This window comes from Thunnus thynnus, chromosome 11, assembly GCF_963924715.1.
Source record: "Thunnus thynnus chromosome 11, fThuThy2.1, whole genome shotgun sequence".
Taxonomy (NCBI): domain Eukaryota; kingdom Metazoa; phylum Chordata; class Actinopteri; order Scombriformes; family Scombridae; genus Thunnus; species Thunnus thynnus.
In genome coordinates this window covers 7,378,153-7,395,555 of record NC_089527.1, presented here as the reverse complement: position 1 = coordinate 7,395,555, position 17,403 = coordinate 7,378,153, and the positions used below count along the sequence as shown (strand labels likewise).

General features: G+C 41.0%; 1 protein-coding gene across 11 annotated transcripts in view; it reads right to left on the bottom strand.

Annotated features, from left to right (window-relative positions):
- Positions 1-17,403, bottom strand: part of tns1b (tensin 1b) — a 174,565-nt gene that overhangs the window by 113,864 nt on the left and 43,298 nt on the right. For 10 of the 11 annotated variants that reach the window (XM_067603013.1, XM_067603005.1, XM_067603017.1 and 7 more), the window contains exon 2: positions 7,461-7,575. In XM_067603013.1, the coding sequence (XP_067459114.1) occupies positions 7,461-7,575 (115 nt within the window). The remainder of the gene's footprint in view (positions 1-7,460; positions 7,576-17,403) is intronic. The other variant, XM_067603009.1, reaches the window with a different exon arrangement.

The following is a 17,403-nucleotide window of genomic DNA, read 5'->3' as shown; positions in this document are numbered from 1 at the left end:
AACCTTCATTTAACCAGGAAAGTCTATTAAATGTGGGAAACCTCTTTAACATGGGAGACCTGGCCAACATGGCAGCAAAAAAGTTACAGACAAAACAACACAAAATGAGACAACACATAAACACATAAACACATACCTATACTGAGAACTGAAGCAACTGGCAAAGTCATTTAGTCTTTCATTCAGCTGAGATGTCAGATTATATATTCATTCCTGTTCTTTGGAACAGTTTGCCAAGAGATTTGAAAATAATAAGAAATGCAAATAGATTGAAGCCCAGTCCGTGCCTTAATGATTGTGTCAATGTTTTGTATTTTATATCTTCAATGGTGATGACGTTTGTTGCTGTTGTTGATGGGTTTTTTGTGTGTTTGTTTGTTTGTTTTTCTGATGTTTCGTTGTTTTCTAATATTGTGATGTTGTTGGTGTTTTAAAGGTATGCTGCTCAGTGCACCCTCCTCAATTATCCTTAAAAGCTTTCTAGCTTTATTATGTTTTATCCTTGATAACTTCAATCAATCATTCCTCAATTCCTCAAACTTTTGCAGACTATTTCATGTGGCTGGAGAAGAAAACATGAAGGTGTTCCTTAAAGGACCAGTGTGAAGGATTTAGCGACATCTAGCTGTGAAGTTGCAGATTGCAACCATATGAATACCTCTCCTCCCCTTCAAAGCATGTAGGAGAACCTACGGTGGCCACAAAAACATACATGAAAGGCCTTCTCTAGAGCCTAGTGTTTGGTTTGTCCACTCTGGGCTACTGTAGAAACATGGTGGGCTCCATGGAAGAGGACCTGCTCCCTATGTAGATATAAAGGGTTCTTTCTAAGGTAACGAAAAAACAACAATTCTTATTTTCAGGTGATTATACGCTAATTAAAACTTATGAATCTTCCATTTCTTCCAGGTCTGTTCCATTGGATGCCACTAAATTCTACACATTGCACCTTTAACTCAGGAGCAGACAGAAGATATATGTGATCTGAGATAATAATTGTATGATGAACTGTTGAATCAATATGTTTCATTTTGCCAAAATAAAAAATAAAACAAAAAAAAAAGATTTATAATAGAGTGTTTGCTACTATATATGCCATTATATCAGCAAAGAAATAACAACAAACCATGATACCAAGAAATAAAAACAAGTAAAAGATTTAAGCAGGGTGGAGACCTATGTTTGCTTTGAAAACACGTATGTCAGGCTGAACAATATGCTCAACTCAACAGACCTGGTGCAAGTCTTAAAAAGGTTCAACTACAGTTCAGTGAGTAATGTTACAACTCATCCAACAGATGGCTCCCTAACTGCATTAACTGCCCCGGAGCTGCCACTGTAGGCACTGTGTGAAATCTTAACTAACTGAAGTTTCACTATAAATCACGACCCGCTCACATCATGGTTTCATTTGCATGGATAATAAGAAGCCTGAGCAGTCCTGTGAAAACATGTGCGACACAGATGTGTGCATGTACCGTTGGTGTATCACACTGTGAGAGCAGATAAGGGAGTCAAAGTTCACAAGCATCCGGGAAGAAGAAAGAGCTGAAATCCGCCCAAAATCTCCATCACACCCTCTTTCACTCTGACACAGCACAGTGAGCTTCTGTCCCCCGTCAGTACACATGAAAAGTCATTGTCTGGTCAGTTTAGTAGATTAGGATAATGATATTAGGAGAATGGGAGACAGTCGCTATCCATCATTTACAGAAAACCAATGCTCATCTTCATCCATCTGCTCTACTTATTAGTCTAATGACTTCTGTCAAAGCATCAAGGGAGTAAAAATAAAGTTAACTGCTCTAGCTCTATGTACCTTATATATATATGTGTGTGTGTGTGTGTATGTATGTGTGTGTGTGTGACATGAACTTGGCTGCTAACTAGACAGACTGAGACAAGTGTTACCCGCTGCCTGACCAGTAATCAAACTATATTTATATACTGTAGTAACACAGTGTTTGTCGCTCTCAAACATCAGCGTATAATGTGCTATATGTAGCCAATTCTACATGTGTGTGTGTATATATATATCTATATGTGTGTGTGTGTGTGTGTGTGTGTGTGTTTGTCATTGGGATTTGCTGCATACCAGCTGTGTGAGCTCAGCAGTCGAGAACAGAGCTGTGATAACCTTCACTCTCCCTTACTCACACACACACACACGCACATAAACACACACCTGCTATCGTGGTGTGTTTCCAGTCAGTCTTTGAAGTTCTGTGTTTACAGCGGCTCCCTCGGGGACGGCGGCGTGGTCGACTACAGAACAAGGGCCAACCGGTCCCCCCCCACCCACCCCCCCCACACACACACACACAGAAGAAGATCTACAGCCTTTGTGGAAAAGCAGTTCTAAAACAATCTTTGTAGATTTGTTTGAAGGTGCAGTTCTACTGTTTTCTTCAAGCTAGAACGGTTTTGCATGCTGCCTTTACAAAACCCGAACGCAGCAGAAGAAAACTGATTCCACTCAGTTTTCGGAGACAAACGTAGGTCAAATTGGATATAACCAAAAAAAAGAGGGTTTTATATAAACTATATCAAGCACTAAAGCATCTCTGATCACATTCTCACTTGTATTTTATTTTTAATAAGCCCAACTCTGCTCTACTGGCTTGCCCCAGCACACAAACATCCATTTAACCTGAACTGCACTGCAGTGAATGAGTATAAAAGCCACTTCCTGCCCTCAGGGCCAATTCTCCCAAAATACCCTATCACACAGAGCTTTTTTATTTTTTTTAACTGGAAAACTGCAGGCCCGACCTGCGTCAACACGCTATTGTCAAAGTAACTAACACCTTGTATCCTGGCAACCGCTGAGGGGAAAGGAAGTCCAAGTGCTTGTGTCATTATGGGACCATGTGACTGGAGAATGTTAGTAAACAAGAGCAGCGGAGGGGAGGAGCTGTGTGAATGAGGGAGCGGCAGGATCCTGTGGAGCTTCATTCTGAGGAACAGTTCATTTCACACTGATAAATTATTGATGTATTAATCTCTGAAATGTATTTTAATGTTGAATGTTCATACTTCAGTGGTTCATATATGATCTTATGGAGTGTTTTGGATGTGAAACCTCTCCTAGCTGCTTACAGTAGTCTCATGCTTAAAGGCACAGTTTGACATTTTAGGGGAAATGTGGTTATTTTGTTTTCTTGCTAAGAGTTAGCAGCCGGCTAGCTTAGCTTAAAGACTGGAAACAACTAGCCTACATTCACATTTATTCATTCGGCAGAAGCCTTTGAGAATAACACTCAGTTCCACTTTACACAAGACTTGCAGGTGTTTGAGGTATATGAGGGCCTTGCAGGAAATGTTTTATGGAGGAAGAACATAAGTAAGTAAGTTAAGGAATAGTTGTCCCAGAAGAGGAAGGTCTTCAAGTGATTTTTGAAGACAAAGAGGGAATCTGCTGATATATACTTGCAGATATCAAGATATAACGTGTTAATTAGTGAACAGAGCCAAGCTTTAACCGACTGCAGGCTGTAGATTCATCTCATCAATCTCTCATCAAAAAAAGTGAATGAGTATGGTGTCAAAAATGTCAGACTATTCCTTTAAAGGCGTACTCCACTAATTTAGTATTGCATTTTCATAAAATTTGGAAACTTATGAAAGACAAATTTCAAAAAACCAATGTAGCAGAGGCTGAGATCTCTTGAGGGTTATGAGAATCTCCAGAAATGTCCCATAATGCAGTTCTTTTATGAGACCATCCCTGTCTGGTAAACAGCCTTGTTTCACTCTCCCGGCTCGTAACACAGGCTTTCTCTAATAAATGCGTATCTCCAATCTCCAGCTGAACTCTCAGACTTGACAAAGCTCCTCCAGAGCTAGAGGAGACCTTATAGCTTCCGAAGGCTGCGTTGTCCTCACTATGACCAGCGAACTGATCTTTATCTCCTCTAAAACACAGATGTACTTAAGTATTGTACTCAACTGCAGTGCTGCTACTTCCCATCTCTGCTTCTCTTCACCCCTCTGACACTGGAACTTCACTCTACTAGTCGCTTCTAGTTTTTTTGGCAAAATGGAAATTTAATGAAATCATAAAACAGAGACAAAACCAGGGAAAGAAAAGCAGAGTGTTTGACGTCTGCTGTCTGAGCAGGAGTCTACAGTTCACTTTGTGTTGTCCTCGTAAATCTCTCACAACTACACACACACACACACACGCACACACACGACCAAACCTGGATATGTGCAGGGAAAATGCTGTATGCAGCCTTGTCATGATGGTTTATTTCCCCTATGACTAAGCTTTTACAGATGAGGGTCCCAGGTGCTGTTCTGTGTCATTTTATGATCACATGCGAGTGCTTGTCTGCACACACAACCGAACATTATTTATCCAGAATAGAGTGACAACAGGAGGCATATAAACAAACAATTTCATGAAAAAAAAATCCATTTTGGAAGAAGAAATGGTAACTTTCAACCCATCAGTTGCTCATTATTTTATTACTGCAGTGATTGTTTTCTTTTAAATGTTCTTATTTAGTAAGAATGGGAAAGTTAGACTTATTTTCCATTGATTTTAGACAGCCTTCATTACGTCAGCTGGTATGAATACTGCTGCTTCACACTACTTAATGTGTGTTCCTTTTCCTGAGAGGCTGAAGAACAGACACCCTCTTTATACCGATAGTCAACTCAGAGTTCACACCCAAACACCGCTTCTGTAAAATACCGCCTTTATCACACCGAGCATGTGAAACAAAGAGGCAAATGTGCAGATTTAATGACACACACACACATCCCGCCGTACAACAACAACAACATCTGGACGCAACAGTTAGATCACAGAGTGAACTGCAGAGTAAATACAGGTGGTGAGTCGCACAGATTTTATAAGGCAAAGCATATTGTGCCAACATGATCTTCTTCATGAATGCCTCGCTTTACACTCACAATTACGGTAAACACGGTGACACCTGGTAGACCAGTACAGTCGGTTCAAGGAGTGGTCAGTCACCCGACACAACTAAACCAGCCTTTTACCCAATGTCAAGCCAAAATATATCCATCTGTATACTTAAAATATATTTTAAAAAAAAAGATCAAAAGGATTTTTAGCATATGTTCCTGCAAAGAATAAAAATTCACCATCTGTCCATCGGATTGTCTTGAGAACTTGTGACTTTTTGTACCCATGCAGCCATGTGAAGGAAAACTCTGGGTTAAGAAGCAGCACCATCTGTGTAAACCATTCAGCTACACACAGTATAGGAGATGCATGATACTTGTACAGGACTAACAGGATAAATCTGGGCGAGGAAATATAATTTTTCCTCATAAGCACTACTGAGGTGCCCTTGAGCAAGACACATAAACCCTAACTAATCAGATCCTTAGTGGCCAAAGCACAGGATGCACGGAGGAGCTTTCAGGTGTGAATGTGCAACCACAGTTTAAATAAAAATAAAAGTAAAAATGTTGGAACCAGACTTAACTAATGACTAATAATTGCACCATTTCCTTGAAGAAAAAAAAAGTGATTTTGTCAAATGGCTTTTAGGGGTCAAAAGACAGAAACATGCAGAGTAAGCTTTTGTTTTTCTGAGCCGTGCCCTTCAAACATCTACTGTACCCGTCCTGTGTCAGGTTTGGGAAGCTGCAGCTGAATGTTCCCCTTCTGTGAGCCAAACCAAACATTCAGCCATTTCCGCATGGTTTCAGTTGAAGTTATCTGTCTGAAAACAGACATTTCCACTACAACATGATGTGCTGAGCAGATCAGGGTCATATATTCTCCAATTTTGTTTTAAGATGATTAGAGAACCACATAGGAGTGGTTTACTACATCGAGACTGTTCTGATCATTAACATTTATTACTGAATCTCGGTTATTTTCCTGTAATTGTTTGATGTTTCACGTTATACTTCAGTCTCACTCGTCTGGCATCTGTGTAGGCAAAAAAAAAAACTATAGATGCAAGAAATACTGCTTGACACCAGGAGCCTAATGAAGTTACAATAGCTTTAAAACAACAGATTTATTAAGGAACCAGTCATGACAACATTCTTACAGTACTTTAAAATGATGTTTCCATCTCAGCGCTCTATCAAAACTGAAGCATCACTCAAAATATGTAAATTGATAAGTGATCAGTCAACCACTTTGCCTCTTCTGTAAACACCATTAACGAAATTGAGAAGCTGTTAACCTTTGACCTTCCTGAGGCTTCTTTTGCCTTTCTCTATCACTGCTCTGACACAGAGATGACCCCAGGTAACCTCAGATGACCCCTCATTTACGCCGCTGATGGATGTTGTGACAGATGCTGCCTTCATTTTCCCAGAGGGTTACAACCAGTACTCAGTGAGCCTGAGCTCTAGATTGAGGAAATTTAACAACTGAGTATTAATCATGAGTCTCCTGAGTCATGTTGCTCATTTTTATTTAAGCAATGATCCATAACTGATTACATTTTCCAAATAACCCAAACAAAACAAGGGCTGAGAGTCAACTATCACAGTGTTGAGAGTTGAGGACCTTATATGGCTCTGAAAATAGCCCCCTCAACAAAACAGGAAGGATGTGATAAGATCCTTCCTTTGTCCTCAAACTAAAAATCAATGAGCAACTTCTTGTGCACACTTAAAAGGTTACCGTGAAGGTGTTACAGCTTCCCTACGGACACATTTCACTCACCAGTTCACAGAGGCAACACAAGACCCCACTCAGTTGTTAGAGCATCATTACAGTGTTGAAAAATAATAATTAAGTGGGTTTTTTGCTTCCACTGGCAATATTTTTATTTCCATTGCAAAAAGTTAAAGGAAAACTAGTTTATTACAAATTCTTATTCTTTGGTGAGTACAGTGTTACCATTACCAATAGAACTGATGGCTGGAGTGACAGGCATGAAAGCTGAAATGCAGTAAGCTGCAGATTTCCTTTAAAGGGGAAGTGCAGAATCGTGCACGTTTCCTGGTCTGGGCGTCTACTGAAATATCTTTGCATGATTAGCAGTTCAAAAAAACTCCTTATTTATCTTATACTGGCTCTCGTGCTACTATCACTTTGTCTGTTCTGATTGATTAGCTTCTGGAAGCTGCGTCTGGGCAGACTTCCGTTAACAAACAGGAGCAGGATTTCATTTCTTTTTCTCATTCTTTACTCGAAATGGAAACTTCTAAAATACATCCTTACATGTTGGAGCCCGAATCCGATCCAAAATATGAAAGCAGACAACACAAATAACCCGTGGTAACAAATGCTACGGAACAGACGGCCGTTTGTGGGCACGTGCAAACAATCTGATGTCATCACAAAGAGGAAGTAGAGATAACTTTGCAAACAAAGCATTCAGAACAGGTTGAGGCCCTGGCTACATACATCTCAGATATCTAAGTTTAACATAGAAGTCTGACATTATAACAGTGTAAAAACAGCAGAAATTTGCAGCATCAAGTCTTGGCTTGGAGTTTCAGGACTGGCGACTTACCTCTGCAGATGAGTCCGTCCTGGATGACGGTCTGTTTACAGACGCTGCAGTGCTTGGCCTTCTTGAAAGTCTTCACCCGGAACGTGTGGGAATGAAGAGCCTCCAACTCCTCTGGCTGCAGTTAAGAAAAACAACAACAAAAAGACAAAAAGAGGTGGACTGTTAGTGTCAAAATGTTGTGACCGATCGGGACTTCAGTGAGTCCAGGTGGTGTGACTGATTTCGGACAGATGCTTTAAAGTGCAGGTGTTTCACCAAACACCTGGCCATGTGTAATATGCAAATGAAGTCCTTGTCCAGAGCATTAAAGGCACATCATAAGCTCTAAAAACTCACCTTTTTAAAGCTGCTTTTAACTCATGCTCAGCCCTTTGTATGATACTTTTAAATGAGAACTTTTATTCTCTTTTACTGCATTGTTTTCTACTTTTACACTGTCTTTCCTGCTGCTCTGTTGTTGTTTTTGTGTATTTTTTTCGCTAATTTGTTCATCTATTTAAGGCGTCTTTGAGTGCCTTTAAAAACGCTGTATAAATAAACAATGTCATATAACTGTCTGTGCTAAAAAACACCAAATAAAATGTTCAAAATGTCTTTTAAAGTGAACCCAGGATGTAAAGTTGTAGGGGTTTAGATTGGCAGAACAAAAACTAGAAAAAAGAGACCACAGTCTAACCAAAAGTCCCTTGTTTTCCCTCCTTCTTTCACCCTCTTCCTCCCTCCCACTAGACTTTTGTCAAGTCGTTTCATTTCCCTCCTCGCAGGTGCGTTATGCAAGCCTTTGGAGAAACTCACTGACAGTATTCCCCACCCCTGTTAAACACCCCTGTGTATCTGTCTGCAGCCTGCTGCTGTTCTTCCTCTACTGTATACCATCTGCCCTCCTCCCCAAAAGCCTTTTCCTGTCTGCTTTGTAAACTTGACATTCAGCGATGCTGGAGAGCAAACACAAAAGTGAAGCTTGGGAGGTTTCCTGTGGTGTCTTTACCAGAAACCTCCATCGTGTTTCCATTTGCCCTCTAATGACCGATCGACGGGGGAAATGTGACATCATTTCTGTGCTGTATTTGTTCAGCTGGACCCCATTTTTACCCAATTTTTACTTTGAGGTTCATCTCATTGGGAATCCCATGTAAGCCAGACCACCCTACCAAATTTTTATATTATAGCTGTTATGTTGTAGAAAGTACTTAGCCACAACAGTTTTATATTGCATTGAATGGTATTTGACATATATGAAAATGAACCAATTGACAGTCATTGGTGAGACATGAGAGTAGAATAGAAATGTCACCATCTTTTTCCGCTTTCTGAACATTTATCGTAATATTTCCTGTTTAACATCCCCCCACAAAGGGAGTTTAGATGAGTAAGCTCCAGCTGCGAGGGGAAACAGACTGTGTGCGCAAGACTACGTGTCTTTAATGTACCTAAATGCCGTAAATGTACATATGTTCCATGCACAGATAAAAGAGAGAAAAGGAATGTGTTTTCAATACAGGAAGTGCCAGTTTAGCAGGGCGTCCAGCCATGAGGCTTCTATTAAGTGTGTGTGCACGCTGGACAGGGCTAAAAGTGGCCATGTGGTTGGCATATTGGGGGGACGTCACACAGGAATTTGTATGGAAAACCATACAATCTCTAAGCCTGGCAAGGAAAATATAGCAGCTCCCTTTCTGACAAAAAATTCCAGACTACCAACCACAGCAACCTTATAACCACTAATGACCCCTTTTTTTCTCTTCTCATCAATCCTAAAAGGCAACGTGTTGGAAAAGCGGCTTAGGGTGTGCAATCACAGCACAGACACTTGAATGATAAACCAGACCGAGTATCTGTTGGATACTTCTCACTCCTCAATTCACTGACTGTCCTCTCTCAGGTTCTTTGCAGAGGGAAAGGATAGCCCCATGTCTGTTTCCCATGAGCAGGATCCAGTTAACACATTGTCTTCATACTGAAAGCTTACGTGAGCAAGTAACCTGTATCGTTTAAGGGGCACTTGTCGGTTTTACAGATCAACTGTAAAGTTTACTGCACTGCTCGGCCTATGAAGGCAGTTGTATAATGTCTTTTCTGAAGGAGCTTTATCAAGTCTGTGAGGAAAACCTTAACGTTAGCAGCATTATCTGGGTGTTTGGCTCGGAAACTACAATTTTTTTAACAGAATCCCTGCATCACAGGGGGGGACATGGGGTGTTAAAGACTGTATTACATAAACACATGCCCAATTACCAAGCAGGTAGTGTCTAACAAAAGACATTATTGAGTTGCATAACGGGAAGAGAAGGATTCAGCATTTTTTGAGCTTGACCCATATTAAGGACAAGGGCAGTGTTCAGAAAGACATCAATACTGCATGAAAAGGTAGGAGTGCCAACACTGAAGGCTCCAGGAAAAAAAACCTTTTGCTGCAACACAATGCGACATCATCCAGCACAGCACTGCCTCGGCCAATCGAATATGTGCAAGTACACATTTCTGGTATATAACTTTGTAATGTGAACTTTGTATTTCTACCAATTTCCTAATGATCACTGCAAGGAAAAAGGTAAAAATGACTGTCACCATGATAACTTTCCAGAGTTTTAAAATCCTGTCTCCAAGTATTCTAAACCACAGTGCAGTGTTTTGGTATCTGATAAGCCTTTAAACCCCAGGATCTATTACTACAACTTAATTATTAGAGATCCACTCTGACTGGCAGCAATCATACTCGATGAATTTCAAGACGAACTGACTCAAAGAAAGGTGTGACCCAGAACAAAGAATACTGTATAAATAAACTTAAATCTCCAGTATAACATTTCTTTGAAAAATCCCAGTTTTTATAGCTAACAGACCCTTGTCAGCTACAATAAATTGGCATTTAGCAAGAAGATGGAGACTTTTCCAAAAGCTTTAAGATTAAGATGATGCAGTAGGATGGTGCGCTGAATATGCAGTATATAATTATACATTACAGATAGCCTGAATTGGTGTTTTTTTCCAATCCATGAGCTTATATGGAGGTTTAGGTACTCAAATGGACTGGTATTACCATTGGTGTTTATCAAGCTCTGTGACAGTTCGGTGTTTGTATTCCAGGGCCACATGGCAACAGCAGGACAGCCGACCCTTCATTCCATCTCCCAGCGACGTCTTACCACTACATAACATGATTAGCTTAATCTAGTTAGGTTGAAATAATGGCCATGGCTGTGCAGGACGCGCCACGTTGGCAAGGGGGCTTTTCTGGGGAGGGGGGGTAGAGATCTCTGCCTGGCATCCATACATGGAGTTACCCAAGGCGCCACCATGCCAAGGCTCCGGCTGGCACCTGCTGGGTTGGGAATCTGGATATGGATTTTGGGGGATTTGGAAGGGGTGATAAGTGGGTTTAATGATACTCTGAGTGTGTCTTGAATTTATGGATGACTGTGCGTTTGTCAGTCAGTCTGTATTTCAGTGTTTTAACAGATACTGTTATATAGCAATACATATTTTTCTCTGTTCCGTCAAAATGACGCCAGGCTTTGTGGAAACTGATACCTCTAGAATGAGGCAGCGCACAAGCTCTGTTGTGACATAAAAACAATCCTCTGGTTTCGCTTCTACAGACCGTTTAGGAATCAGCTGTCGACATACTGTCAGCAGAATGAACATGACCCAGCCGCAGGCAGGTGTTCGAGGAACACCCTCTTTAATCGCTTTTGTCAAAGTGTCTACTCTCTAACCACATCAACCAAAACAGTCATTAAGCCCACAGGAATTGAACTCTTGGACTGCAATGAAGTAATCGGTTTTGGATGCAATTACCACAGAGATATTTAGGAAAGACCATGACCTAACAGTATGCTTCTGTTGTGAGTAAAAACTAAAGCAATGACTGACAATCAAATAGAAATCTGTCCGTTGTTGGTCACTGTACTAGTTAGTTTTTAATGTGGTGTAATGATATATCTTATAGAGTAGAAATGAATGTGGACAATGCTGCATGCATGAACTTGTCTTTTCTGTCTAATGATTTATGCATTAAACATGTTTTTAAATCCAATCCAGATTCCAAGTCAAATGACTTCTGCAGCACATTAATTAGCATGTTGCCATAGCAATAAGCAATGTTTTTTCCACTGTAGACGCCCTGTCCAAGGCAACCTAATCACTGTCAATTTAATGTCTCCAAAGGACTTAAAAGGTTTTGAAATTATCATTTTAAGTAACTTGCTGTTGTTGTTGTTTAGAGAAGACACAAAAAATGTTTTGTCCGATGTATAGACACAGAAAAATTAAGCCATTACTTACAGAATGTTACATATTCCAGGTTTGTAGAGGACTTCAAACTTAAGCTTTCTCTTTCACTCTCTGCCTTTCTCTCTCTCTCTCTCTCTCTCTCTCTCTCTCACACACACACACACACACACACACACCTATACACTTGTGTGTTAAACAGGCAGAATGTCTCAATCTAGGAGTCTATTCAGCGGCCTCTTTGACCACTCCTGAGCCTTCTCACACTCTCCCAGCCTCCACCTATTCACAAACTAGGGCTTATCCAGTAGCCTCGGATGGACACTGGGTGAGGGGGGGTGAGAGGGTGGGGGGTGCAGTCATCCATTGGTATGCCACTTGTCTTGTTTACACATTTCTCATTCTCTTATTCGTGGGGGTAGAGTGGCAAGGTTCGAGAGGTATGATGCCCATAGGGACACTCAAACTGGAATTCCATTTCAACTTTAAGGGTTTAATTCCCAATATCATTAGAGTGGCCAGTAGTCCAACATATCCTTCTTTACAAAGCCAAACAAAAGAAAGAACTCTTCAGCAAGCCTGTCTATGTTAGTCCTCTTGCCCTCACCAGAAATCCAGTCATTTAACCTCAAAATGTAAATACGGCACTGAGCAATATAGCAGGACGCTCCCTTTTGTGAGCCCTTAATTGTTTCCGATCATTAGCAATGCACCCAGCGCTCTCGCAGTTTGTTTATTGTTTGAGGGGTGCCTGCCCGGCGTATGCAGGGAGTCGCTTGGGGAGATATGGGTGACGGGAGAGGTATGGGGGTGGGGAGCACAGAATTAAAGGCAACCCTGCGTTCACGTGGAGACGTGGCTCTTGATTATTTTCTGTTTCAACATGTTGCAGGACCATGCAAATGGCCTCGGTCCTTCACATTCGCTTCACACTCCGGGCTCTCAAATGGGCCACAAAGGAAGGAAATGGTTTCAGACAGGCAACCGGGACCCCCGAAAGCTGGGGTCAGGGTGCACTGTGCACACATACCCCCCCCACCCCCAGCTCAGGCACTGCAGCTCCTGGGAACAGACTCCCGTTCCCTTAGAGACGCACGCATAATCTCCTGCCTCACACTCATTAGCACACACGGGCAAAACAGGCACTCTTGTGCATAAAAAAAACACACACACACACATACACAGATGAACACACTTGTACATACACACACACACATGCATAGACACATGCCTAAGCATCTCTCACACATCCCAACCTACTTTTACACTTTTTCCCACTGCTCAAAGTCCTTAAAGACGAGAAAGGTCTCCAAACAGCATCTTATCCCTCCAAATGCTAAGACTTTATTTTTACAATAAGTCTTAGCATTTCTTAACAATGATGGTTGTGTAAGATTGTTACTGACACAGTGGTGCGTGTTTGGGTTGGTCCCTCCTATTGTTGGCTGCGGAGTTTCTCTTCTCTTCTCTAATTATCAGGGACCTTTTTTCCCTGTCATTTTAAATTTCACAGGAATCTCAGGAACCTTCAAGGGAGGTGCTGAATTAGCCTACCTTAGCTTTAGCCCCAAACTCATAGTCTACTACACATTTGACAACGCTTTATATGTTTTTGAGCTTAGTCCAGTTAGCCTCACATAATTTAAAACTACTTCACTTGAAGGTTTTGGCCACTTGGAGACAGCAAAACTCAAACATATTATTCCCTAAAGTGATTAGAACTAGAATCATGGTGAATGTGTTAGCAACACTTGCTAATTAGAAAATCCAGCAGACACGCAGCAACGTTAGCATTGATTTGGAGTTGCATTTCAGGCCACCTAACAAATGTGACTCCAATCTTTGGTCTCCACCAACTACTCAGAGAAATATTTGACCCTTTAGCTACTAAATGCTCAACTATACTCACATGCTAGTCACTCACTTTGTTTTATCTGCTGTTAAGTGCTGAGCAGGTAGCATAAAGTGGGTTTTTAGAGTTTTATTACCTGCTACAGCTGCAAAAACTATAAAAGAAGCTAATATAAAATTTGTAAAAATATAAAAACAGCCCCTGTAAAAATGCCAACGTCTAAAGGTCGCAACACTGAGCAGCATCCACAGAGGTGAGAAGAAGCCTGCTTTGTCCTGTCCATGTTTCTGATAAGACACGCATACTTTTCACGTGGCCATATTCAAAAAAAAATCACCATGAGATCACATTTATGTATTGCCGGTAATAGCTTAACATGCAGGCCAGCTGGATGTGAATCTGATGTCAAATAGATTAAAACATTGAGCAGAGCAACAAGTCAGGGATGACATTTACTCCAGTTTCTTTACAGTTTGCAGGATCACCAGACCTGGATGTCAGGATGATCTGCCAAAGAAAAGACAGGCAGGAAAACAACCAGACAAGCAGACAGGAAAAAGGCAGATGTGTGACTGGCACACAGACAGAAAAGAAGACCTACTGTAATATCTCACTGACTGATGTTCAGTCTTGCAACAAATGATTGAATTTTTGTTTTTTTGCTGGTATGGTCAAAAACATACATGAAACATTACCTAACACATGATCTAAAGGCGCCATTTCAGTCACTGAACAAATAAAACATCATTATTATATGGTAACATTCCTAGACATATCAACTTTTTAAAGACATCTGGTAATCTGTTTGCTGTCAAATGTCACTAATCTCATATTGAATAATGTTTTAAAAGTCACACTCTTCACACTGAGCAGCTTCAGTATTTGTTAGGTAATGTTATAGTATGCAGATAAAACCTTCCAGACTCTGCTTTGCGACAGACATTCCAGCTGAATAACGTAACCAAGAGGATGTTTTTCTCCTTAACTGTAGTTTCCGAAAGTGTGACTCATACTTGTGTAGACACACACACTGATTTCACCTCTGATTACATTGGCATTCACTTTTAATCAAGTCATGCATTACATCATTTACACATAGAGCCATGTTTGTGGGGGGGGGGGGCGTGCTTGTGCACTACACACGCATGCATACAGTTGCTATGAAGCCCTGCGTATTTAAGACACTGGAAAACATGGATAGTCCAGGTGATACTGGAATAATCTCTATTTGCAGCCTGTATCTGATGCTTTTAGACACATTGCATGTCTGTTTTAAGAAGTACAGTATCTATTTCATTGTCAAATTTTCATCATATATTCTTTTTACTCAAAATAATCCAATCTTGGTTATTTAGGATAACCTATTTATGGTTTAATGAGGTTTTGGTCAGTTCAGTTCAGTTCAGATTTTCAGTTTCCCGCAAGAGGAAATTCTTTTTGCAGCAGGTCAGTTTAAAAACAATAAAACAAAAACAATGGACAATAGAAGGCATTAAAAGTGTGAATATCTTACACACAATACAATAAAAAGTAAATGTGATTAAACAATAACTGCGAAAAAATAATAAGATAAGAAGTGTGCAGCTGTGCATGGAATCTAGAGGAAGTTTATGGTATGTGTGCATTAAGTGTATTTGCTGCAAATGGAATACATTTTAAAAATGTTGAATCTGTTGCAAGGGTTTTAGATTTTTTTGTTTGTTTAGAAATGGTTTCAAAGAGTAATAAGATTGCATCCATATCACAACCTCTTGACTTTGTACTACATTATACATACAAGAACTTCAGTTCCAATTTAAGAGGTTGTGATATGTAGCACAACAAGCTAGCAAAGCTCTGCAAACAGACAACTTCTCTCCTGAGAGTTACAATTTTATTGCTCTTTGGAGCCATTTCTAAACAAAATAAGGTTACCAAACTCTTGAAGGGTGAAGCAACATGTCACCCAGTGAGGCAGAGTTGCTCAATGATGTGTTTTTAATGTGTTTTTGAACAACAACAGAAGTCTACAGCAAAGAGGAATAAGATATATCAGACTTTGGTTACACACACACAATATATAAGTGGATCAATTCATTGTTGGTTTGGCTCTGTACATGAGACGGCACTACATGATCGCCCCCACCTATCAGACACTATTGTTCTTCCTGCGGGAGCCAGAAGACTACACGAGACCTCTCCAGTCAGCTGGGTTAATCAGCCAGTTAGCACGCCGCCGTCTCTCATATGGGACACCATATGCATGGATGGACATTTTAACAAGACGCACCGGGGTGACCACTGCATGTCTCCATCTGTGACTCTGTGTGTGTGTGTGTGTGTGTGTGTGTGTGTGTGTGTGTGTCTGTGTGACTCAATGATTGTGCAAGCAAGACTAGTTTTTGATGACTGGAAAGGTTATTTTTGTTTCCCATTTTTACAGAAGACTTCCCAAGATCCTCTTAACACATCCCCCCCCCCCCCCCCCTCTTTCCCACTGTGCATGTTCTCTTTTTGCGAGGCAGCGATTCTTCATCTCTCTCAACTGACCTTTCACCTATCTCCACTTCTCTTCCCTTCTCTTCCTCCACACCCTGCCCTCGTCGAGACAAGACGTTCCTTAACTCTGGCTGTGAACCCCTCTCATTCTCATCCCTTCCTGTCCACCTTCACCCGCTCTCCTCCTCCATCCTTCCTCTCTCTCTCTCTCTCTCTCTCTCTCCCCTCGTGTTTTCATGTGACTTTAAAGAACCCAAACTGTTTCTCTGCAAGTTTGCACTGGAGGGCCACGAAAAAGAAGCAGAGAAGTAGTCACTTCGAACTAAAAGGAAATCTATGAAATCCTTGTCGTGATCGATGTGCATTCACAGTGCTTCGATTGACGATGCATGATCTTGTTACAGGAGCTGCTTTGTCAACACACCCTACTTACAAACACACACACACACACAGCTGAGTGGAGACAAGAACACTCACAGAGAAGGTATAGTATATTGCTCTAGTAGAAAAGCGTAGGATTGTCCGGAAAAAAGTTGAACTTTTCAACTTTCCAGAATTGTAAAATCCTATCTGTGAGCAGCTGTGTGATGTTTTAGTGTCTGATAAACCTTTAAACACATTGATCTGTAGCTCCAACTGGACTTTCAAGATAGCATTTCATGCCTAACCAATACCTCAAACGGCAAGCCTCCACCAACGCAACCTTTTGCATTGTTTTAACACAGGACCGCTTTGTAACAGGATTAATAAATCAGGCTATTGACATTTTCCTGGACCCTTGATTTAACAGAAAGCAGAAACAGGGTTCAAGAGAGGTTTTTGTAGCAATTCAAGTGGGATATGACTCAAGTAGATGCTGCTCAGAACGCAGGTAATGTAAGTGACACATCCATACCTGTAGGGGGAGCTAGAGAGAGAGAGAGATCATGTGGCGTGTGGGGCATCCAAACAGGTGTGTTTGGGCTGAGCCAGTGAGTACAATACCATCTTTTCCGTAAAAGGTCATAAGCCGCCAGAAAAGATTAAAGTTGTCAGTGAAAACAATGTCTCGTGTCTGGCGAGTAGCTAAAGCGTAACCAGCATTCAAGTCCTACATCCCTCAGTTGGGACGGAGCCAGAGATAAAGATATGTTTCCAAAGTCTTGAATAACATTTCACTTCACCATCTGTGGGCGAAATGCATGTGAAGTAAAACATTTTTACAGCCTACAGTATGAGTCATCTACTATACAATGACTAAATTATTCATCCCACCCACGACAAGAAAAGGCACGGTAAAGTTCGGAGTGAAAACATCAGCTTAAACAACAAAAGAAGGGTTCAACAGAGGCTACACTGCTATTCTCTGCTGAGCCTCATATTATTTGTTCAGCCTTTTGACTC